Source organism: Acipenser ruthenus, chromosome 25 (genome assembly GCF_902713425.1).
Source record: "Acipenser ruthenus chromosome 25, fAciRut3.2 maternal haplotype, whole genome shotgun sequence".
Lineage (NCBI taxonomy): Eukaryota > Metazoa > Chordata > Actinopteri > Acipenseriformes > Acipenseridae > Acipenser > Acipenser ruthenus.
In genome coordinates this window covers 18,727,807-18,752,870 of record NC_081213.1, presented here as the reverse complement: position 1 = coordinate 18,752,870, position 25,064 = coordinate 18,727,807, and the positions used below count along the sequence as shown (strand labels likewise).

At 38.0% G+C, this 25,064-nt stretch overlaps 1 protein-coding gene across 5 annotated transcripts in view; it reads left to right on the top strand.

Annotated features, from left to right (window-relative positions):
- The window catches only part of LOC117412606 (glutamate receptor-interacting protein 2-like), an 89,064-nt gene extending 66,873 nt beyond the window's left edge, over positions 1-22,191 (top strand). For all 5 annotated transcript variants that reach the window (XM_058999610.1, XM_058999609.1, XM_058999611.1 and 2 more), the window contains exons 11-24: positions 192-344; positions 472-658; positions 3,713-3,858; positions 5,134-5,214; positions 6,657-6,720; positions 7,250-7,395; positions 8,028-8,172; positions 9,287-9,426; positions 10,400-10,579; positions 11,163-11,316; positions 12,306-12,435; positions 15,094-15,330; positions 16,872-17,018; positions 18,540-22,191. In XM_058999610.1, coding sequence (XP_058855593.1) covers positions 192-344; positions 472-658; positions 3,713-3,858; positions 5,134-5,214; positions 6,657-6,720; positions 7,250-7,395; positions 8,028-8,172; positions 9,287-9,426; positions 10,400-10,579; positions 11,163-11,316; positions 12,306-12,435; positions 15,094-15,330; positions 16,872-17,018; positions 18,540-18,794 — 2,165 coding nt within the window. In that variant the 3' untranslated portion in view covers positions 18,795-22,191. The remainder of the gene's footprint in view (positions 1-191; positions 345-471; positions 659-3,712; positions 3,859-5,133; positions 5,215-6,656; positions 6,721-7,249; positions 7,396-8,027; positions 8,173-9,286; positions 9,427-10,399; positions 10,580-11,162; positions 11,317-12,305; positions 12,436-15,093; positions 15,331-16,871; positions 17,019-18,539) is intronic.
- The last annotated feature ends 2,873 nt before the right edge of the window (positions 22,192-25,064 follow it).

The window sequence follows — 25,064 nt, the reverse complement described above, 5'->3', positions numbered from 1 at the left end:
AAAGTTATGGCCAATACCTTTTATGGGTTATAATATAACATTTCCTCTGAATATTGACTACCCAGTTTGTGCTTTTGAAATATTCATAAAACCTCTTCCTTGCTCAAGTGTTTTTCAGATCCCTGTTCTGTTCTGTCTGTTCCTACAGTTTTTAACATTTTCCCTGTTTGTGCTCTGTCTGATTCTGTTAGCTCTGGTGTCTACCAACTTTTCTCCGGGCTCCATGAACACTGCAGTATTCTTCAGTCAGAACTCAAGCACTCTGCCACGCAACTCTCAGCCCGTGAGCCCTCGTAACACCATGATGAAGAGGAGGCAGAAGAAGAAGGAGCACAAGAGCTCATGTGCGTAGGGAATGGCTGTCCTTGAACAACACTCTATTTTGATAACTGAGTCAAATTATCTTGATGATCTCATCTGCTAATTTTGCAACCAGGCTTATGCTCTCTCCTCCTGCTTGTGCCCTGTCAGTGTCTCTGGCCTCCAGCACGGTGGGCCCCGGAGGTCAGATCATTCACACGGAGACCGGCGAGGTGATCTTGAGGGGGGACCCCCTGAACGGCTTCGGCATCCAGCTTCAGGGGGGAATCTTTGCCACGGAAACCCTCTCCTCGCCTCCGATCCTCCGTTTCATTGAGCCTGACAGCTCAGCCGAGAGGTGAGCCACACTTTAACATAAGTCATTTTAAAAGTAGTTACATCTTAATGCAACACATTCCTAAACCCTCCTGTACACAAGTATAATATGGCATAAAACTGAGCTGCTTTGTGATGCTGTTCAAGTACAAACAAATGATTTTAATAAGCAAGCTGTCTCTCAAAATGTGTAGTATCAGTATTCAAAATGTTTTGCGTTTTACTGCCAATGTACAATGAGTGGGCATGATATTTTTTGTTAATTTTCCCCTAAACAGTGGATTTCTGCGATGGTGAATACCCAGACTGGTGTCATAATGATATATTGTCACTAGAGGCTGTCATGATAAAACTGCTTCTGTTAGCTCATAATGTGCACTAATCTTGTAGGCAAAGAACAAGCTAATTGGCTGTAGATGTAGATGAAACTATGCAAGACACATTTATATAGTTTTCAAGGATGTATTTAAAAATTCTAAATGGAATCCTTTTTCTATTAAAGAGGGTATCTCAGAAAATAATATTATTACTAACCTACACCAAAAGCACAGCTAATGAAACAATTACAAGGACAATAATATAGGTTTCAGATGATTTTAAAATAGTGTGAAGCGTGGATAGTGGAAATAATTGGTGAATCAGTTCTGCAAACTACAGTGTGCTGGTGATGAGCTTGACCGATTCAATCATTTCTGATCAATGAATGCATTATAATTATCCTTTCTCTGAGTTGTTCTGCAGTTATTAGTCGTGAACCTTTCAAACCTTTTCATATATTCTCATTTATCATACTGGAATATTGCTTGGTCACCTACAAGATGTATGACTTTCATCCTTCATTGCGTAAAAACAGTGTGTGTGTGGTTTTTTTTCTCTCTTTTTCTCTTAAATTTGCCATTTATTTTCATCAGTGCGATATCTCACTCATTGCAGTGTCAACTCGGATCTGTCCAGGCTCATACTCACAAGAGTGTTTTTCTTCTGAACAAAAATAATTAACGCTTAAGTATTGAGACTGGCTGGCTGGGGAGGCTGTTTATTAATGCTGTCCAAATGAGGTTAGCAAAGGCTTTATATCCTGGAAGCTAAATAGGGCCAGGGCAATACTTTGAATGGGAAATCCCTTTGGAAACTTCTGCTGTGTTATGTGAAGCTACCCAAGTATATCCAAATTCTAGCCTGACTAAATTCCTAGCTCTTGACCTTGTTCATTTTCTATACCACATTATTACTGCAAAATGGAGTCAGGTTCATTTAAAATGTGTTGTGTTTTTTTTTAATTTTTTTTTTTAGACCTTTCTGATGGAAAATAAATAAAATATGTCCCATAAAGATTGATACTGTGTGCCACCAAGTACCAGGAATTCTGTTATAAGCAGTCACAAATCAATATAAAGTAAGCAGGTCTGAGTCCAGACTCTTTTTATTTAAATTTGTAATAATTATCCTGACACTCTTACTTGTATTACTTAGCCAAACAGACTTTAAAAGCATGAAGACATACAGGTCTCGTTGCTTATAGAGGTTATTGAGTGCAACTTCTGATTACAGTGGGGGCAATATGCACTGTTCCTTCAGCACTGAATATATTTTCTGTATGACACTCGGAAGTTATATTACAGGAATCTTTTATCGATCTACAACCCGGAGGCAAACTCAGATCATTTTCTAATCAATCTGAATCTGTCTAATGGGGTTCAGATCGTAACCCTTGGGCATTGAATTATAGACTATGGATCAGTCACGGTATTAAAGAGGTGGCCTCTTAACCCTTACTCGGTGTAATTGAAATTCCGAATGTAAAGCTTTCCTTGTAAAAGGGAAGTGTTTAACCTTTGCCATCTTGTAGTTCAGACCCAGAGTGGATTTTCAGAGTTGCTTGCGTGTTTTTCTTTTTTTTTTTGTGTGATTCCAGCTATTCAATCTCTATACAGTTATATATTCAATAAACTTCCAAGACAAACATAATCACATAGCTTCTTGTCTTATTAGAAAGTACTTAATGCCTGTCGCTAATTAGTTTAATTTCATGATACTTACTGTAATTCAAGAGGTAAAGTCATTGTGGTGGATATCAATCTTGGCTTTCTTTCAATATATAAAATATTCTGGCTGAGTATTTTGGTTGTCAAAGTCAGATACAGAATCGCATCTTATTTAATTTTATCTTTTTAAATAGTTAAATTATTTTTAAATTATAATCAAAGTGTGTGTGTGTGTATGTGTGTGTGTGTGTATATATATATATATATATATATATATATATATATATATATATATATATATATATATATATATATATATGGCTGTCACTCAATTTAACATTTTTGATTGGTTAATTTTGTTGTTAAGAGTGGAGGTGGAGGGCGTTCCTTTGAAAAGGGGTGACACTGACAATGATGTGAACCAATTGCATGTCAGAGGGAGACTATTAACCGGTGGTGTAAGGATATTAGGGCAATAGTTCAATCAATTTTTGCTCCTATGATGAGGTTTTAACCAATCACAGGCCAGAATTTGGTATGCACTGACTATATATATATATATATATATATATATATATATATATATATATATATATATATATATATATATATATATATATATATATATACTTTTACTAATTAGCCACAATGGAAAAATATATAAAAATAAATAAAAAAATAGAAGATTCAAGATAATCAATCAAGATTTCAGTCCCATTTGTAGAAACTTGTTCTGGATCCTCATCTTTGTAAACTAATCCCAGACCAATCCCAGGAGAACAATTAATTTTCACTAATAATGTTGTTGGCATATTGTACAGCTCTGTACAAATGAAAAGTCAAAATCTTCCAAATCGTTTTGGGTAAACATGAATACATCATAAAAGCAATTGCTTTGACTCCTTTGGCTACCTTTTACTGTTTCCTCTGAAGAGCTGCAGACCAACATTGTGAGAGGGGCTGCTCTATATTGTACCAAAGTGAAGTCAATGTATAAGAAAGTTAATTTACACAACAAGGGGAGCTTTTAAACCTGAGGGACCTCCCATTATGTCGCGTTCTAATGTGGAGGCCCTTCGTTGTGTTCACAGGTGTGGTTTACTGCAGGTAGGAGACCGATTACTGTCCATCAATAACATACCAACAGAGGACGGGACTCTGGAAGAGGCTAACCAGCTCTTAAGAGACGCCGCGCTCGCCAACAAAGTCACCTTGGAAGTAGAGTTTGATGTTGCAGGTAGATTCTTTTTTTCTGCTGAATTTAAGTGCAGTAGACTTCCGCTAATGGAACCCTGCTAGCCTGATCTGACCTAAATGTGAACCACACTATTATAATGAAGTGCAGGCTGATGGCAGCTATAGAAACCAAACTTGAATATCGTGTTTCTGTGATTTAGGGTGTAAAACATGAACAGTTATCACTGTGTGCTTTTATAAAATAAAAGGGTTATTGCAAATTTTATAGGAAATCTAAGTCTCTAGCAAACGTAAGACAGGCTTTTTTAAGTATCAGTGCTCACTAAATCGCTAATCTCTTCAGTTGCCAACTGTTTTTCCTTTTGTAAGTCAATACCGAATCTTGCTACTCTCGCAAACTTCAAAAGAAATGAGTTTTCACCTGGCTGAGCTGTTCAGTTGTTAAGCACCAAGCTTTTGTGTGAAAGGTATTTCTGTTCAGACGTTCCAGATGCTACCCCGAGTCAACACAGCTGTGAAACAGGCAGCTGCCGAAGAGCAGTCAGGCGTAGTTCAGACCAAGTCAATCTACGTTATTGAGGTGACAGAATCACTGTCCTGCTGTTAGTCTCATAGGAGATCTTATTGAGGTTTAAGGAAAAAACTCTAACAGCGTCCTGGGTGGCTTACTTACAGCCTAGCGTACCATACTATACATGCAATCCAGGACAACAAAATACAAAACTACCACTAAGAATTACAGGCTTACTTTGACCTCACTAAATTAAAATGCAATCAAGTCTAATAATGCACCTGCAATATGCTGTCACTGTTTCAGGTGTTAAAATTATTATTATTATATTTCTTAGCAGACGCCCTTATCCAGGGCGACTTACAATTATTACAAGATACCACATTATTTTTACATACAATTACCCATTTATACAGTTGGGTTTTTACTGGAGCAATCTAGGTAAAGTACCTTGCTCAAGGGTACAGCAGCAGTGTCCCCTACCAGGGATTGAACCTATTTACCCTAAGATGTCTGCCCTAGAGAATCATAGCAGTTAGAGGTGGCTATAAACGAGACCCACATTGTTATTTATGGTATTGGTTTCTGAGGATATATCCATCTGCATGTCACATTTACATATTTGCATATGTCTGGAAAACCTCTTCATATCTATTTCTTATTCTATACTGTTCTGTACATGCTGTTGATATACTGTACGTCATGGTATTCAACGTTTGTCATCTGATAGCCCTCATTTTACCACCGTGGCAGGGTATGTATGTTCATGACATAACATGCTCATGTTTACATTTTCCTTCCCAGAATCTGTTGTACCCAGCAGCGGCACATTCCATGTTAAACTACCCAAGAAGAAAGGAGTGGAGCTGGGAATTACAATCAGTGGTGAGCAATGGCCAGTGAAGCCTTTTTCTTTTCTTCTTCCAAACCCATATTCAGAACAGCATTGCAGTCCTCATACAATCCCAGGCCAGTAAATTAATCTTCTCCTAAATCAATTCCTGTGCAATGTGCTCTGTTCCGTAACTTCAGCAAGCCTGTTAGGGGACTGTCATTCCGTGATGAAGTGCTTCATTAGAAATGTTTAAAAAACAGCGGGTGGTTCTGGACATTTATCTTTGTCTATTTACCTTCCGCTGTGTTTCCCCTCTTGCTGGAGGGATAACTGTTCCAAATCAGTTGGAATACTAATCTGCTCTCAAGTCATAGTTTAGTTAAATAATTTGCAAACAAGGGACAGTTTTTGTTGAGAGCGCAAGGACCAATACAGACGCTAATTCCATATACAGAACTCTCAACAGGACCTAAAGTAGTACCATGTGCCATGCCAAATGAAGATACATGCATGTGCTGTAACATGTATTTCTTTCAAAACTGCACATTTTAGACCAATGTAGAACGGAAGGGTAACATGGCTTAGATTTATTACTTTTTTGTTTTTGTTTGTCAAATAATTAACTTAGATTCGCCACTAATAAACACATAAACATTATGTTCAACCATTTTTTTTTTTTTTTAGAGGGGCTTTGTCCAAAAGCATAACTTTTTGCTCAGTCAGCAATATAGAGGATATCAGAAAGCCTATCGCTCTCCATTTGAAGTGTTGTCCTTGGCGTTCATGGGGTTCTTTAAACTCGTTTGTTGTGGTGCAACGTTCCAGGCAACAGGCCTTCTCAGGGCAGCGTGCCCTTGGTGTAGTGGATGATTCATAATGCAAAGAACACTAAACATCAGCTTCTTTCCCTTGACAATCTCCGTCTCGTGGAAGGTCTGTAGTGTCCTGGGAAAACCAAGGCAAATGGAAAGTTTGTGCTTTATGCAGAGATTAGGCACAGATATTTGACTTGTGTTCTCTTACACAACAATAAATCTGAATCACTATTAATTCTTTCTTACAGCCTGTTTATGGAAACTGTAGGCTGATACAAATAATCTTCATCTGTTTTACTTTCCCCAGCTCCCTGGATGCAAGGAATGGCTATTATTCTTTTAATGTTTTTATTAATTAGATCCATTACGAACTTCAAAACATAGCAAGATGTTTTGTTTCCCTGCAGCAAATGTAGCTTTAATAGATGTTTACTTAAACGCCTGTGGCTTTGTAAATCAGACCTGATTTCGTTCAGATTTCCTTGTCGGCCAGAGAACATTTAAAGTTACTGTCATTTTTACAAAGTACCTTGCTCTTGCCTAATTGTGTTTCTGTATACAGAGTCTGAAATGTTTTATGAAGTCTGTGTTTAAATGTTCCCTGGGGAATGGTTCTGTACAGTGTGATACAGCTTGTAAATTGAATGTCCTCTCAATTCTCTTCTCTCGACTGACAGCAAGCAGAAAGCCAGGAGAGCCCCTGATAATCTCGGATATTAAGAAAGGCAGCATGGCACACAGGTACGTGTCTCTGTGTCTCTGTTTATATTAAATGCCTTTGGGGGAACTCTTGACAAATTAGCAAATTGAGTTTTTAAATTTGAAAATGTTTCTTTATTAGATAGAATATAGAAGGAGCTAGCATCTTCTAGAAATGCCACTTTGGATTAAGTTTCCTTTTGTTTTGTTGGCAGTACACTGCTGTACTAGATGGTGCTGCAGCTATTGTATTATAAAGAATCTGTTCTAGCTCACAGTATATATGGTAACCAGAACTGAAGAGCAGCTCCTGAGCTTATTCAAAGCACCTTGAAGCTACTTGCTCTTTTAAAGCCAAAACCCATCTCGACCATCTTGAAAGATATTTGTGTTATTCCTGTTAGTGACAAAAGCACAATGCTTAAAAGATAATAAGGGAAAATAATGGATTTAAAATGAATAATAGTGGTTCTAATATATTTACACATAATCCGTGTGTAAATATATTAGCCTCTAATCCCAAGCACATACCATAATACAGTTTTTTTTTTTTTTTAATTCCACTCCACAGAACCGGCACCCTGGAGCCCGGAGACAAGCTGCTGGCCATCGACAACATTCGTCTGGAGAACTGCTCCATGGAGGATGCCGTGCAGATCCTGCAGCAGTGTGAGGACCTGGTCAAACTGAAGATCCGCAAGGATGAGGACAACTCTGGTAGGAGGCACCCTCCAGGCTGGTGTATCCCATTGAGACTGTGGGGAAAAAAAACATGAGTAAAAAAACCATATGTGACATGATCACGTTGCCCCAGGAGGACCTTGAGGGGATATTATACGCTTATTAAGGTTGGAGAATTCAGAGAAGTCAAACCTTTGCTGTCCTGAGATAAGAGAGAAATACAGTAGTGTGTTTTTTGAAAATCATTCTAACCTGCTCCAAAACATTTCAATTGTTTTAGAAGGTTTTATTGCTTTATTATTTATATAGAATAATTTTAAACATTCAAAAACATTCCTTAAAACACTGCTCTTATGAACAGGGCTCTGAATCCATTTAGAGGTGCATTGATCCTGATGTCGCTTTGAGTAATTCTGTTTTCTTCATTTTCACAGTGATTTTTACACAGGCATATGAGAAATATATTTTGCGTGTAATAAACTGCATCTGAGACACCTTTAGACAAACAGAATGATTCCTGATTAGCATCTCTACATCATTACAATTTAGCTGGGCTCTTTTAAATGAATAGCAGCATGTTTTCTACTTGCTTAGCATTCTTGTTCCATTGTTTTGCTGTGTCAGAGAGGCATGTGTGATCTGATCTTGTCCACTCTCAATCCCCACAGATGAACAGGAAATGACTGGCTCTATAATCTACACTGTGGAGCTGAAGAGGTACGGCGGTCCATTGGGAATCACCATCTCAGGCACTGAGGAACCCTTTGACCCCATTGTCATCTCCGGCCTCACCAAAAGAGGGCTAGCAGAGAGGTAAGCACTTCTACCCCTTAGCAAAAGCTAGTCTCTTTGTAATGTAATGATGTAGAGTGCAACAATTAACTTTAACTATAGATTTCTGTACAGTCTCATAAAAACGCTTGAACAAACCAGTCATTTAGAAAAAAGTTATGGTTTTAGATGTTAAATGGGGGAGCTGGATATACATCCAATACTCAATGTACTTTTGGGGTCATTCCTTGAATGCAAAATAAAAAAAGAAGGGCATACATTAAATATAGTGAGTAAAGTAGCAATGCTGCCAGATTGTAAACAGTGTGAAGGGAGAAAGCCTGTGGTGAAGATGAGCTTCCATGTTCTATTTCTCCAACTTTGTGATATTTGCATCTAGCTATATCCATTACAACCACAAGGGCTACAGTGAGTTAATGCTAAAAGTGTGTGTTTTACTAGACTTTTAACAGCTTGTTAATGTCATTGTTAGTTTTATGAAAATACAATCTACTTTAACAGTCTTCTACAGAGTAGTGCTGCTATTGATCTTTTATGGTTTATTTGTATTCATATTTTTATATAACTACAGTATACACACAGTACTACTTACACTAAATGGTGGACCGATGTCTGCTAATAAAACAGTTTATAAATGTTAGAGTGGCAGTGTTAAGATCATTAAAACAGACCCCGATGTGTCTGTCTGATATTGCTTTTACAAGTCCACCTTCTTGTGGTCATTTGTAGAAACGCAGCTTCTGGTAAAGGTTGGGCATCCACACTCCACTGCTTAGAAGTATTTGTTACAATTTGGAAAAAAATAAATGAAAATAAATAGAATACATATACATATTCAATTCCATGAATATTGCATTGAAAATTAAATAGACAAAATATTAAATAAAAAATGTTTAAAACTATTTAAATAGCGTATTTCAAGATTTGAATCGCGTTACAAAATGAGAAAGAAACATTCCTTTTAATTTTAGTTTTACTTGCAAACATTAACAGCCGTTTTTCTCATAGCCGAATTTCATTGTTTATAATTCAAGAGGCAGCACTGATACTTTTAAAATTCAAAGATTTCTAATGACATACACACTATGCACTAAAACATGATTGCACTAATCTCTCTCAAACATTGCCTCTCAAGGACTGGAGCTATTCATGTGGGGGACAGGATCTTGGCCATTAATAACGTGAGCCTGAAGGGGAAACCACTGAGTGAAGCCATTCACCTCCTCCAGATGGCAGGAGAGACTGTCACCCTGAAGATAAAGAAACAAGTGGACAGTAAGTGTGTGACAGAGAGGGTGGCAGGTGGGCCAGTTATTAAATTCTCCGGCTGCATGATCTTATTATTGGGCTCCATGATGGGCCAGCAAGAGTCTTGCTGGAGGACTGAGAAAAGAAAGACTTTCAAGGTCAGAGGAACAGTGCAAGAGTTTAAAATGTCCCTCAAGTGTTGCAATAACATATCATTTGAGTCTAGATGCTGATACAGCAGCTTGAATTTGGTTGTGTCCTTTCACCTCTGATAGCTCCTCCAGTAGTAACCTGCATAATAGAAATCACAATGGAATAAACCCAGGTGCTAAAACACCAGAAAATGCCTATGTAAAAACTGAACATTTATTAGACAAAAAACTAGCCAGTTTTATATTAAACAAGCTTAACTGTACTTGGCTCCCTTGTTTTTGTCCAAGACGTCATTCCGCTGTTTATTGGACCAACATTCTGTAGAAGGCCACATGTGTTAAAGTGGTTTTTAGAAGAAACAGGGTAGATGTTTACTTGTTTACACAAACCAACCTGACACTTGATAGTTAAAACACGTCTCTATATGGGTCGTATCTGTTACCGCTGTCAACTTTGTTAGCTTGCGTAGATGTTCACAAAACAACCTGAAATTTAGTGGTCAGAAAGAACCAAGGCACAAAATTGAAAATCAGTTGTACAAATGTCTACAGTAAGCAGGTCCCTTTACTACAAAATAGTAAAGGGAATCCTAATCGCTAACGTGCATAAAATTGCTACTCTGCAAAACTTTTCACCCATAACCTTGAGCCTGAAAATACAATTTAAAATGTTAATGCTCCAACCAATACTGAAGCTACTGTATCATATTTTGTAACATTAATGATGGTTGATACAATTAAATATAATGCTGTGTTTTAATGTGATTGAAATGATAAAGAAAAAGCAAGGGGGATTACACAAGTTGGGAAGTCTTTCATGAAAATGAGTTCATACATTTATATTGCAGGACCAAATTCCCAAAAGAAACTAGGAGCCGTGAATGATGTGAGCGATCCCGAAGACGAGCTGACAGACTCCCAGAAGACGAGCAAACTGTCGGAGATCTACTCCACCACCATTCCCAGCGTGGACAGTGCCATGGAGTCTTGGGACGGCTCCGGAATCGACGCAGGATACGGAAGTCAAGGTGAGACCGCTTCGATAGTTACTGGGTTGTGACGATGTACATTGAACATTCAAGTTTTATATTCATTTCAGTAAGCGGTTCAGCACCCCTCCAGGGCTTTTCCAGGAAACAAACTACAGTAACATCTGGTACATTATTGCTCTGAGGTAAAGGCCTTGCTTTATAGGTGCCACATTAAAACACATCCACATTTCAGCTCAGTTTCCCGCCAACCTATTTGCTTTTAAACTAAAGTCAGAGACATTGGTTGCTGAATGATGCAACGTACTGGCTTTGTAATTTAATTAGTTAATTTTACTATTTTGTGCAGTTCACTAAATACAGGATACTGTTTTATCCAGAACACCAAGGCAAAACTTAAAAAAAAAAACTTTTGTCTAGTGCATTTGTCAATGCTTCTGTTTTGGCAACATAGTTTATTTAAATAATTCCAGTGTTTACATACACGTAGTACAGTTAAGTTTACTGCAGTTAGCGGTCATGTTTATACGGCAGCCTAACCTTACACAGCGTTTGAACCTGGCTGCTTCAACAGTGAGCTATGCTAAAGTGTGAGCCTTGATTTGATTCCCCCCTTGTTTAGGTACATACATCCACCAGGCAGCAGGGATCGCGCTGCATCCCCACGAATGGAGAAACGCCAAACAGCGGAACAGCACCCCTCCTGCCAACCGCCAGAAGAACTACCCCTACACTGACGGGGGCTTTAGTGAGGATGACTGGGACAAGCCCACAGGGTAAGTGCATGGATTCTAACCAGCAGCGCTGGTATCTTTGTAACAATAAGGCATGTTTTATAACACAAATTCAGAGGGTTGAGGAGTGAAAAAGACTTGTCAATTAAGTTAGAAAACATATTATATAGAATTTCATGTCTTGCCACCCATGTGTGGAAGGCTGTTTATATTATTGTAGTGCACAGCAATGTATTTGTGTACTTGTTTTCTTCCAGTCAAATGGCTTTTAAGAATGAAAACTGCAGACAAGCTGTAGAATAATGTCCCAGCTCTTGGTTGCTTTCAAATCTGCACTTTTTTTTTTTTTCACAGTCCCCCAAGATTACTGCATATCCCTCATGTTTAAGCTGCATTTCTGTACCTGCACCTCATTTTCAAGCCACTTTATTTTTCTTGATTTAAAAAAAGTTGTGTTCATTACCTGAGAAATTCACACTGTAAACAAAACCTTTTGTAGTGTTCATTGTTTCACATTGTCTTGTTACCCTGTGTGTTTTGTTGTTGTTTTTTTCTTTCTCTTCTCAGGTGTTCTGTGTCTCAGATCTGAACTCTGTCCCATCTGCCTTTGTACTAACTGTGAAGCTCCTGGTTTACCCATAATGCATCTTCTTTCTGTCGCTTCTCTATTTCACCAACACAGTCTTCCTAAACCTTCGGTAGTCCAAAGACACTTTTTATTTATTTTTATTTTTTCTGAACTTCACTTTGCTGCACAAACTCCTAACTCTTGGAGGAGGGGCCTCTCGCTATTTTTTAGTAACTGCATGGAGGTTGTTGTTCTGAAGGACTCTGTCTTCCTTTGGCTGAACAAACAAAACTCTTCCCTCTTAATACTAGGACTGTTTTTTTTATGAAGACCCCCCCCCACCCCCTTACCCAGTAAGTCTTGCAGAGTCTGCCATCAATGATGGTGAACTGTTGTTGCGGTTGCGGCTTTGCTCAGCCCTCAAGAGGATTGCTCACATGTTTTGGTTCCTGCATTGAAACAGATATGTCAGCCACCACCACCACCCCCACCCCCACGATGGACTAAACCTGGAACACGAGGACAGTTTTTGGTGCCAAGCTTTGGAAGATTTAGAAACTTGTGGGCAGTCTGAGCTCCTAAGGGAGATTGAGGTAATCTTACTTTTCCCCAGGAAACATTTAGTGATTATTTATTGTACCAAGCAGTTATTCAGTCAGGCGATTATTAAAGACAATTGAAACAGTTGGTATATAAAAACAGTTGGTAGAAGCACCTATAACAGCATTTTGACTTGCTTGGTTTTGGCAATTTGGCCTGGCCATTTGGAGGCAGGGAGGCAGTTCAACTGCCAAACCCCTTGGTGAGACCAAAAATGAGGTGGAGGCTGGATGTAAACTCAAAGCTAGGCACTGACTGCAGAAAAAGGTAAGTTTTAAATTTACCAGACTTGAATACTAATGGCATCTGCCTCTTATTGAAGGCTGACATTAATGTGGGAATTACCTCCTCTCTCTTGTATGATTCACAGCCTCCTGGCTTTGTCTAAAAAGATATTCTGGCGAATTTTAAATAATTACTTGAAATCAGTCTCCCTCTCTGTGGTTGTAGTAAGTCGTGTCATGGATGTATTTTAAAAAGTCAGCATGTGATACAAATGCAATATACTTTATTGAGTGCAGTAGTGCTTTTGTCCCACTACTTATTGAGCATTATTGAGATATAAACAGACCCCCAGTTTCACCAGATCTTAATGCTGGGCATTATTCTGGAATATTTTAGGAATTGCCAAAAAATTGTTTCAAGAGACCCATTCATGGCAATATCTCCTTCAGTCACTTATACAATTTCCTCTGTGCTGTGACTGAAGGAAAATAATAGGCCAAAATTGAGGATAAGTAATGTCAAAATAAAAAAAAGTAATCCCAGGGAGAATTCAACAATCTGAGGCTCCCTAAGGGATAAAGATTCACATGCCCATAAACTGCACTTTACAGACAATGACTGACTCAAACTGCAGTTAGGGTAGGTGTATATCTGATCATTAAATAACCACGATTGTACATGGCATGTCTCCAGTCTCTCTTGTATATTAAAAAGGCCATTTATTTGATAGTGCACAGGAGGCCAGTAAAGTTCAGGCAGTCTAATGTTTTCAAGGTAAAATATGACTTGCTGAGTTGAGGACCATCTGATGTCTGGAAATTGAACAGACAGAAGAGTATTGAGTTGCAGTTGTCAATTTAGAACAGATACACTCAACAAGAATAATGCTGCTAATGCAGTCAAATAGTTACTCAACAAAGCTGTATTCTGTTGGTGAATGTACTGTATTCCATTACAGGATGTAAAGAATGGGTTCAGATTCAGCAAGATAATGCAATGTATCTTTGCAGGGTCATAGGTAGAGTCAATCTAAAGCTACGGGAAAATACAGTCAGGACCGCCTAATCAGGATACTGATAATCGGGATTGCTGCTTAAATGGGATGCAACTCTGGGACACGGTTCTTCCCAATGCTAATGTCGTTTAATTGGGATGTCACTTCGTTTAATTGGGATACAGTATTTTCAGATGATGAACGGAGATTGCTTTTCAGAGCAGGACAGGCTGTGTAGCACAGTGCAGTGAGTGCGTGATTGCACTGTGACTTGCGTAAATTGCTTAAACCAGATTGAATTATTTGAGGAGTCTCCTGTGTATTCTCAGGCTGCTGTTGCAAAGAAAGTTGATGTGTCAACATTGCAGGTGCGATTTTAATTTTGTTTAGGAATAAAAAAACTTAATTTTAAATTATGTATTTAACATTTAATCACAATGTGATGTGATTTAATTATTTTTCTTTTCATTAAGAATAAAAAAAGCTTGACTAAGGTAGTCTCAATGCCTCTCATTTAATTGAGACAGCTGCTTTTTCCGGATATTTTTTCCTTTTCCCAAGGCGTCCTGATAAAGCGGCGCCAACTGTATGCAAAAAAAATCTGTGGAAATTAAGTAGATATCTGCAGAGTGTTCTGTGGAGCATCCTGTGTGTTTAGTATTTGTATTAATAATGTCTTATACAAATGCAAATCAAGCAAACATAATCATATGAAACAATGTATGGGCGAAGGTCTTCCAATTTAATATATCAAGCATTTTTGTCACTAAAATCTTTAGAGACTGTCGAACAAAAACATCACATCACAATGAAACGTCTTATTGGGCCACATTTTCAAAGCTTTAACTCCAGTCTTTAATGAACAACATATCAGTTAATTTAACAAAATTGCAGAATATGGCGGATCTGTGGAAGACTGCGAATTCCACGGGAGTCTGCAAATTCTGCGATTTCTGAGGAATTCCGTTCTCCACAGATTAGGACTACCTCTAGTCCTCAGAAGCTACAGTGATGGATGATCACTGTACAGAACAACCGACTGTAAATGATGACTGTATACAAGTGATAATGAAAAGTATTTACACATGACTAATTTTCAATTTTGCGGTTTAATCACCTTTTAAATCAACAATTTGCCAGTATAGTCTATGTAACTGCATATGCTTGCCCCCATTTTTTTTTATTAAGGTCTCGTATTGTTGGGCCCTTACTAGGGGCCTTACTAGTTTTACTGTGTACAAATATATACTACATAGACACATATGGCAGTACGACTTTTAATGTGCCTACTACAGTAAGGGAAACTGCTTAAAACATGATATTAAAAAAAAAATGTGTATCTGTATCTCTTTCCAAGAACTGTTAATTAAAAACAGCACAGTCCTGGAGGAGTGATGCAATATTAAAGCTTATATTTTTATGCCTTTGCCAGGCACTGATAATGACTGGAAGCACACTCAGTTTGGGCATTGATGGGAACAAGTCGCACATAGATTCTGTCAGCCAAACTGGTTTAAGCCCTCGGAGGAAAGGAACGATCCTTCTCCACGGTGAGGAAAAGAGGAAGAGCAGGAGTTCAGGGAGCGGAGCTGAGAAGAGCTGGGAGACACGGAGGGTCAAAGATGAGATGCAGGAGATCATGTCGCCAACTCCACTAGAACTGCATAAGGTATAACAATCAATGAAAAGCAAAGCGGTTGATGAGAAAGTTCCTCTTCAATAGTTCTGTACCACACACTTGTTCACTCGCATGTTTTATTTCTTTTTTTCCAAGGGGAATTAGTCACCTATTTGTTAGATGTTAGAGAATTGCAGGGTTCTGCTGTGTGGTACAGTAGTCTCTCCCTGTAGGAACACCTCCTAAGAGCACACTTCACCTAAGGGAACACCCTTGTGGTGAAACGTATTTTTCCCATTGTAAATGCACCAGCTAAAGGAACGGGAACTTCGTTTTAAAAGAACACTTTCTTGGCTCCGATAGCGATTCGTTCACAATGGATACAGTACTGTTTTGCAAAAAAAAGCAACTTGTCATCGGGAGAGCGTCTTGAGCGACACTGATTGCATCATGGCAAGTCATGACAAGTAATATGTATGTATGTAAGTATGTATTGATTGATTGATTCATATTGTGTCTGGTAGCTAACTCTGTCTTAGAGAACACTTTGACTATAAGAACACTAAGCTTGCTTACCGAGGGGTGTTCCCTTAGCCGGAGACTGCTGTATTATTAAATGGTATTTTATTGAGAAAGAAACACTCATGATATGTACAGTAGTATATGTTTTGTGTAACTGGCTGACCCTCAGATGACTCACACTTTTGTCACACTAATGAGATCCAATAATTTTGAAATACATGGGGTAAGCACAATTGTCACTTCCTGTTCAGGTGTTTGTTTCAGCCAGTTATTAGTGATTACACTGAAGCAGTTCAACCCCTGCCTTAATCAATTAGTTATACCTATTAGGAGGCTGTGTGGTTCAGTGGTTAAAGAAAATGACTTGTAACCAGGAGGTCCCCGGTTCAAATCCCACCTCAGCCACTGACTCATTGTGACCCTGAGCAAGTCACTTAACCTCCTTGTGCTCTGTCTTTCGGGTGAGACATAGCTGATGCATAGTTCAGACACCCTAGTCTCTGTAAGTCACCTTGGAGAAAGGCGTCTGCTAAATAAACAAATAATAATAATATTAACTTTGTCCTTAGTGAAAAGTGTTGATATTGCTGCTCTAGAAAGAGTGCAAAGAAGAGCGACTAGAATTATTCCAGGTTTAAAAGGCATGTCGTATGCAGACAGACTAAAATAATTGAAATCTATTCAGTCTTGAACAAAGATGACTCTGCAGCGATCTGATTTCAAGCATTCCAGATTTTAAAAGGTATTGACTGTCAACCCAAGGGACTTTTTCGACCTGAAAAAAGAAACAAGGACCAGGGGTCACAAATGGAGATTAGATAAAGGGGCATTCAGAACAGAAAATAGGAGGCACTTTTTTTACACAGAGAATCGTAGGAATCTGGAACCAACTCCCCAGTAATGTTGTTGAAGCTGACACCCAGGGATCCTTCAAGAAGCTGCTTGATGAGATTCTGGGATCAATAAGCTACTAACAACCAAACGAGCAAGATGGGCCGAATGGCCTCCTCTCTTTTTGTTAACTTTCTTATGATTTGTAAATGAATTGAAAGATGCTTGTTTTGTTGCAGGTCACTGTCGTGAAGGAGAGCGACAGCGATGACTTTGGCTTCAGCGTCTCGGACGGGTTTCTGGAGAAGGGGGTTTACGTGAACATGATCCGTCCAGACGGGCCGGCCGACCGTGGGGGTCTGAAACCCTACGACAGGATCCTGCAGGTAACCCACTAGCTTAGTTCAGTGGTTCTCAAACACAACTGCAGTGCTGTAGTCATGGTTTGGGCTTACATTCTGATTCTTCCTACTGTTACTGTTTTGTCAACCATAATAAAGTAAAGAGTGTGGTCAACAGGAAGTGGAGGTGGCTCTGTGACACTGGCATGGGTTATAGGATCAGAAGACTGGCACCATGGTAATTTGGTTAAAATCTAGATGTTAGTGATTACTGCTAGCTTCTTCACAAATGGCATTTAAGTCTCTTGTATTGTAATCTAATTAGTTATGCATGTCCAAGCTATAACAGGTGCCTCGTATGGGTAATTTTAAGAATTGCATCTGGATACGTTCTTAACTCGTATGTGGTTTAAAAGAAATGTTGCAATCTGTGTTGTGTGTTTTTTTTTTTATGTATATAGACTGAAAAAAACAGACCTAAAAAAAATCCTGATTACACAATTCTGGTGCCTTTTCTGAGCAGAGCATCTCAAGTTGCTAGTGTAAACATTTTTTAAAATGCTGTAGAGGTTACTTCCAAACCTGGAAGGATTGTTCTCTTATCTCTCATTTACCTTTATAATTGTAGCTTAGTTATAATTATAGTTTAATGACTAACCATATATTCCTGATCACATATTAACTCTGAAGTAATTTTACTGAAAGATTACCCAAAGATAATAAGTAGTTTAGGTGTCTCCTGCTGATCCCAAGTTTTTTTCCCCTTATATTTTTTTTGTGGCGGTTGGTACAAAGATAGTATGGAGCTGGGGATGATCCGCAGATAGTGCTGTAATAGCTTGTACTCAACTTCATACAGAACTAAGGACTTCATTCAAGTTGACCTAAAAAGACCAATTAAGCTCAAACCACATTGAGCAAATCCCTATTTTTACACTTTCACATGTACCCACTAGACGGTGGCATTGTACCACAAGCCTCTCTTGCAAAAAAAAATTAATAATAATTTAGCATACAAGACAGTTGTCATTGGTAGAAGAGTTTATTTTAAGATATTTTAATAAGAAAGTGTCAAATAGACGACAACCAGCCCACCACAAATTAGCAGGTTTTTAGTTATTTTTTTAATTTAATGTAGGACATTTTGCAGGGTCCATCAAGACTTTCAAATAATTGTTTCAGATGGGGCAGCTAGGATTTTGAGATTTTTTGTTGGAGAATAAAATGAATGGATAACTGATTGACATGTATCGCAGCATTCACAGCCTCTCCTTTTGGGGCACTGCCTCAAAAATGAATGGACATCTCTGACAGCGCTGAGATAGGCAGAGAGGCAGTTCGATTGCCAACCATACTATGTGGCCAAAAATAAATTGATTGCTATTGGTGGCTGACACTGATTTAAAGGTTGATATAAATGTTACCTCCTTAGTCCCAATGTCTTCTTGACTTTTGATGATAGTTGCATAGATTTTCCAGTCAATCAGATGATCATATTTGCAGGTGTATTCAGTTTCATGCCCCAAAATTTTGCCCAGCTTTACATTGGCATGTTCTGCTTTTCAGGTGAATCATGTACGCACCAGAGACTTTGACTGCTGCCTGGCGGTGCCCCTGATCACAGAGGCTGGAGATAAGCTTGAGCTGGTGATCAGCCGCAACCCCCTGGCACTGTCTGCACGCGCTCAGAACAACAACCGCGAGGAACTGCAGGGCAAGCTTCCAGCCAGGGCACTGTCTGCACGTGCTCAGACCGAGGACTGCGAAGAAATGCAGCTTCCGGGGACCAGGGAAAGCACGACGACCACAATGGATTTATAATAGGGTTCAGAACAGCACTTCATGTCCCACTGCCGACACAAACCTGTTTAATTCACAGGTTAAATTTCAGATGTAGTTGTCAGAATGATTTTCTTTTGTTTTTTATTTTATTTATTTTTATTTTATTTTATTTAACTACTTGATGAGAAGCACATACGCACGGAGAGAAATACTTGAAGAGCAAAAACTCTTTTGTAGGCAGTTGCTGGGCTAAAGACTGGCTGAGTCTTTTAAGGATATTTATTTTTGGCTGATTTTTAAGTAGCTGAAAGGTGTACTCCAAGAGTATAACGAACAGTCAGCAAACCTGAAACTTCATCCAAAATGTATCATCTTCATACTGAAAATGTTGTACAGCCCGCCGCCCAATACAAGCCCTCTCAACAGAATCGGAACCATTTTCCTTACGTACACAGAGTTGATCATTATAAAGTGCCAAACCTTGCAGAAATGTTTTCCACCACAAGAGATGATCCCAGGGCATTTCTTTATTGATTTGTGGTGTCCTTACTGTATTAACAGCTATTTCATCATTTCAGTTTCAGCTTCAGGCAGCATTTATCTCCTGATAAGGGGTTCAGATTGCTTTTTCCTTTCACTGTTTGGCACCTGGGATTCGTAAAGCTCCGAGGCAGGGGAGATGTTTAATAAAGAGAGGACAGAAATTAATAGTAGCTTTCCCATCTGGCCCTGTGCAAAACTACACTTGAATCCAATTTTCATTTTAACACCTTATCTCACAACAAATGTAGTATTAGTTATTTGGTTTAAAGCTTTTTCTTTTTGGTGGCACAAATTATAATTTTTGTATTTAGTCACAGAACATGTTTGTACTTGATTTTGTTTTTCTATAATGGGCACAAGTTTATTATTTTTAATTTTATTTTTGGTTTTTAACAACACTTCAATTTTATAATGCACTTTCTCACTGTCTCTAACGATTAAATATCTTCTTACTGTCTTTTGTGCCAAGATTGACCTTTTTAAAAGGATAATAAACAAGACATATTTATTATGAGACTTATTTTCCGTTGGATTGCAATGAAGCCGGTTTATCCTGACACCTAACTACATTCGCTTCATGTGTCACGGGTATAAATGCCCCACCTGAGCCTCACTCTTTCAGTCAAGGGTGTGCGTTACCTGCTGAAGATGAAATGAAATGGCCAACCTAAATGTTTTATAGTAAAATAAGTTACTGTGCTAGTGAGAGGGGAGTTATTTTTAAGGTTTGGTTATTATCCATTTTTAAGTTTGATGTTCTGTTTAACATAGAGGCGACCCCTTGCTTAATGCTGTTCAATTCTCTATCTTTGTGTTCTCATGGTGCTATATATTCAAGTATTTGTTTATTGTAATTGCACTGCTCCTGTACATCACACATATCTCAGTTTTCACAATTCATATTACTACACACTCGGTACCCTTTTATTTTTTTAAAACTTAATTCACAGTTGGATCACAAATGTACATTTTAATTTACACATATCTTGAATACATTCTAGTAAAGCCTGTCCCATTTAAGTTGTACATCCATCTGCATTCATTATTTAAAACGCGTATCCCCAAGGTGACATTGTTAAACCTGACCCGTAGGTGGCACTGTTTCCCATACACATTCCACTTTGTGTTCTCTCACTTCCTTTTTGTAAAGCACTTGTTTATTTTTAAAAGCACTTAATTAAGCACAATTATAAACTGAGGAGATATGTACATTTTTTTCTATTCTTACCTCTTTATCCCCAGCCTGTGTGCAGCTTTACTAAACAGGATTAGCACTGAAACAAAGCAAGTATTTTATCAAATCCAAATTTAAAAAAGGTACTAGAAAGTGTGGCTTATATATTTATATAAAAACATATTTCCATTCCTTTTATATATTCTAAGGACTTTTTTGTGTTTTAAATGTTTGTATAAAATGTGGTTCTGTTTTGACGCTGTTTATGGACTAAAGGTCACTGTAGTTATGTGCATGTGCTCTGACTGTGTGAGATGTGCAAACAAGATAAGGGAAAGCAAACGCATGTTACTAACCCCCTCTTGTATTTGCTTGCAGCTATTTCAGGCACATTGTTGGCAGGGTTATGAAGTTGGCTGGTACTTTATTAGCAATGTGTTCTGTTGTGAACGAGTGTGTCCTCTAGTACTGGGACCCCTGCAGTGCATTATCCATTAACTTATTCTATATCGAATTGCCTGGTCTTGGAAAGTTTGAGAGTGGACAGGTTAGGAAGTGATTTTTTTAGTGGCTGGAAATTTCATTTGGTGTTGTCATGGAAATGGATACTCCCATTTATGTAAAGCCAAGAAATCATTAAAAGAAACTGTCAACGGCCTGATAGGTTATAGTCAGGTAGCTTTGTTTTTTGTTTTCCTCTACAAATATTGTGACTATAACAAGCTCTTGGGGGGGGGAAACCTATTCGTTCTTGCAAAGCATGCTGACTGAGAACAGGTTTCTGCTTTTAGAGTCCATGTGGTGTTTTCAAGTGGTCTGTAACCAACAACATTACCTGTTAGGGAGGAAAGCCAGATACATTTTAATATTTAAATACATTTTTTAAAAAGCTTTTTATCTAGTACCAGGCCCTCAACTGTTCCTGTATTCTTGCGTTTTTATTTCTGTAGAAATTGGCATTGGATTTCAGAATCTTAGGAGTAGATTAAATAGTATTATTTTATTTCGTTTGCGTCTTTTCTTGGAAAGGAGTAGAAAGCTGCCATTGTTAACTTTGATTTTGATTCTTCACAAAAGAACAATTCGAATCTCTGTTTGCAAAAACCAAACCTGCCAAGAAGGACAAGTCATCCATAACACTTCTTTATTAACCATCCAAGGAAGCTCTTGTATAACTTGCTTCAAAACAGTGCTGTGAAATGTGTTCTTTTAAAAATGAACTAAACTGCTGCTCGCGAAAGTGAGGCTCCGTGTCGCTTCATGATGGTTGGATAAGAAGTGTATTTTAATTATTCTTTTTTTTTTAAATAATATTGCCAATACCTAAGTTGCTATATGTAAGTATAGACATGTGCCATATTTGACACCCAAAAGGTATTGCTAAGTGTTTTATATGCAAAATTATATGGGAGCCTGAAATGTGCTTCTGTATGTTTTTACTTCATTTTAAAGGTTTTAAATTTGCCTCTGTATCCATCCCTATGCATTTTGAACTAGATATTATGTATGCATTAATATTAATGTGTAAAATTAAAGATGTATTCTCTGTATAGTATTTTTATATGAGATTTTTTCTCGAAGTATCAAGCACAATATTGAAAGGTTGGATGGATTCAGTACCTACTTTAGTCCGGTTGGATGCATTTGTAAATATGTATTCTTTAATAAAAGGGATTGTAATGATTATTTTCTTTTTTATTAATAAAGACAAATACAGAACAGGCTGTGTATTATGTTCATTTTCAATATATTCCTTAATGGATAGCATTTGTTTTCATTATTAATTCTGTATGTGCACAATATATGTCCTTTAGTTTGTAAGTGCATAAACATTTTTAGCAAAGTGCAATATAAAAGCTATTTCTTTTAGATTTTTTTTTAAATGTGCAGGTTTTTATTTTTTTTAAATAATTAAATATCCATACACAGGTGTGTGTGTGTGTGTGTGTGTGTGTGTATATATATATATATATATATATATATATATATATATATATATATATGTATGTATATGTATGTGTGTGTGTATATATATATATATATATATATATATATATATATATATATATATATATATATACACACAGTACTGTGCAAAAGTTTTAGGCAGGTGTGAAAAAATGCTGTAAAGTAAGAATGCTTTCAAAAATAGACATGTTAATAGATTATATTTATCAATTAACTAAATGCAAAGTGAGTGAACAGAAGAAAAATCTAAATCCAATCCATATTTGGTGTGACCACCCGTTGCCTTCAAAACAGCATCAATTCTTCTAGGTACACTTGCACAAAGTCAGGGATTTTGTAGGCATATAGTCAGGTGTATGATTAAACAATTATACCAAACAGGTGCTAATGATCATCAATTCAATATGTAGGTTGAAACACAATCATTAACTGAAACAGAAACAGCTGTGTAGGAGGAATAAAACTGGGTGAGGAACAGCCAAACTCAGCTAACAAGGTGAGGTTGCTGAAGACAGTTTACTGTCAGAAGTCATACACCATGGCAAGACTGAGCACAGCAACAAGACACAAGGTAGTTATACTACATCAGCAAGGTCTCTCCCAGGCAGAAATTTCAAGGCAGACAGGGGTTTCCAGATGTGCTGTCCAAGCTCTTTTGAAGAAGCACAAAGAAACGGGCAACGTTGAGGACCGTAGACGCAGTGGTCGGCCAAGGAAACTTACTGCAGCAGACGAAAGACACATCATGCTTACTTCCCTTCGCAATCGGAAGATGTCCAGCAGTGCCATCAGCTCAGAATTGGCAGAAAACAGTGGGACCCTGGTACACCCATCTACTGTCCAGAGAAGTCTGGTCAGAAGTGGCCTTCATGGAAGACTTGCGGCCAAAAAGCCATACCTCCGACGTGGAAACAAGGCCAAGCGACTCAACTATGCACGAAAACACAGGAACTGGGGTGCAGAAAAATGGCAGCAGGTGCTCTAGACTGATGAGTCAAAATTTAAAATATTTGGCTGTAGCAGAAGGCAGTTTGATCGCCGAAGGGCTGGAGAGCGGTACACGAATGAGTGTCTGCAGGCAACAGTGAAGCATGGTGGAAGTTCCTTGCAAGTTTGGGGCTGCATTTCTGCAAATGGAGTTGGGGATTTGGTCAGAATTAATGGTCTCCTCAATGCTGAGAAGTACAGGCAGATACTTATCCATCATGCAATACCATCAGGGAGGCATCTGATTGGCCCCAAATTTATTCTGCAGCATGACAACGACCCCAAACATACAGCAAAAGTCATTAAGAACTATCTTCAGCGTAAAGAAGAACAAGGAGTCCTGGAAGTGATGGTATGGCCCCCACAGAGCCCTGATCTCAACATCATCGAGTCTGTCTGGGATTACATGAAGAGAGAGAAGCAACTGAGGCTGCCTAAATCCACAGAAGAACTTAGTTCTCCAAGATGTTTGGGCCAACCTACCTGCCGAGTTCCTTCAAAAACTGTGCGCAAGTGTACCTAGAAGAATTGATGCTGTTTTGAAGGCAAAGAGTGGTCACACCAAATATTGATTTGCTGTAGATTTTTCTTCTGTTCACTCACTTTGCATTTTGTTAATTGATAAATATAAACTATTAACATGTCTATCTTTGAAAGCATTCTTACTTTACAGCATTTTTTTCACACCTGCCTAAAACTTTTGCACAATACTGTAGGTTAAAAATTAGAGAACAGGGTAATCTGTTGTGTTTTTTGTTTTTTTTGTTATTTTTCTTCTAAACATTACAACACTTTAATCTCACAAATAAAATGCTTAATTGCACTTTAACACAACAATTAAATAAGAAATGCCTTTAACACTTTTTTTTTCTCTCTTACAAAAAAATATTTTAATTTGAACTGGCTACACAACATTGGTGAAGGAATCCACCAGGTTCATTCTTCAGTATTACTAAAATAAACAAAATGATATGACTGATCTTCCACTAGAAATCTGTTATTATTATTATGATGATGATGATGATGTATTTTTCATGCCTGTTTCATGAAAACTTTGCTTTAAACCTGCTTGTTGAAGGGACATTGCCTGCTCATTGGGACCGGCAATCAACCCCACTTGGATATGAACCAAGAGATGGCAGCAATATATAAGAGATGGGAGGCACTGGAGGTATCCCTCCTTCCAAGCTCTTTAAAAGGATAACAGCGAGAGGTTATTGGACTTTAGCCAAATGCAATCCAAAATGTTTTTGAATGAGGAACCCAAGTAGTTTTTACGTATATTTTACTAAGTGAAACCCTTATGAATCCATGTTCAAAGTATCCAATTGGTGGGTAAGTTTATTTCCTTGAAAAACAGCAGGCAAATCGAGATTTAGTTTTGCTTCCCTGTCCTCCAGCCGATTTACATTTATAGGCCCTCGAAGCAGCAGAAAGTAGAAGGGTTTTATCTATTTATGGGATGACATTTACTGTAGGACAATCGTATCGAGTCTGAGGGTATGTGATCAGACTTTGAGGACATTCACGCAGGTTGTTGATTGTATCAAAATGCGGGGGTAGAATCAAGGCTTTCTATCTGACCGCCCTACTGTCTGTATGTCACACATTTTATGAAAAGCACCAAAATCTGTTTG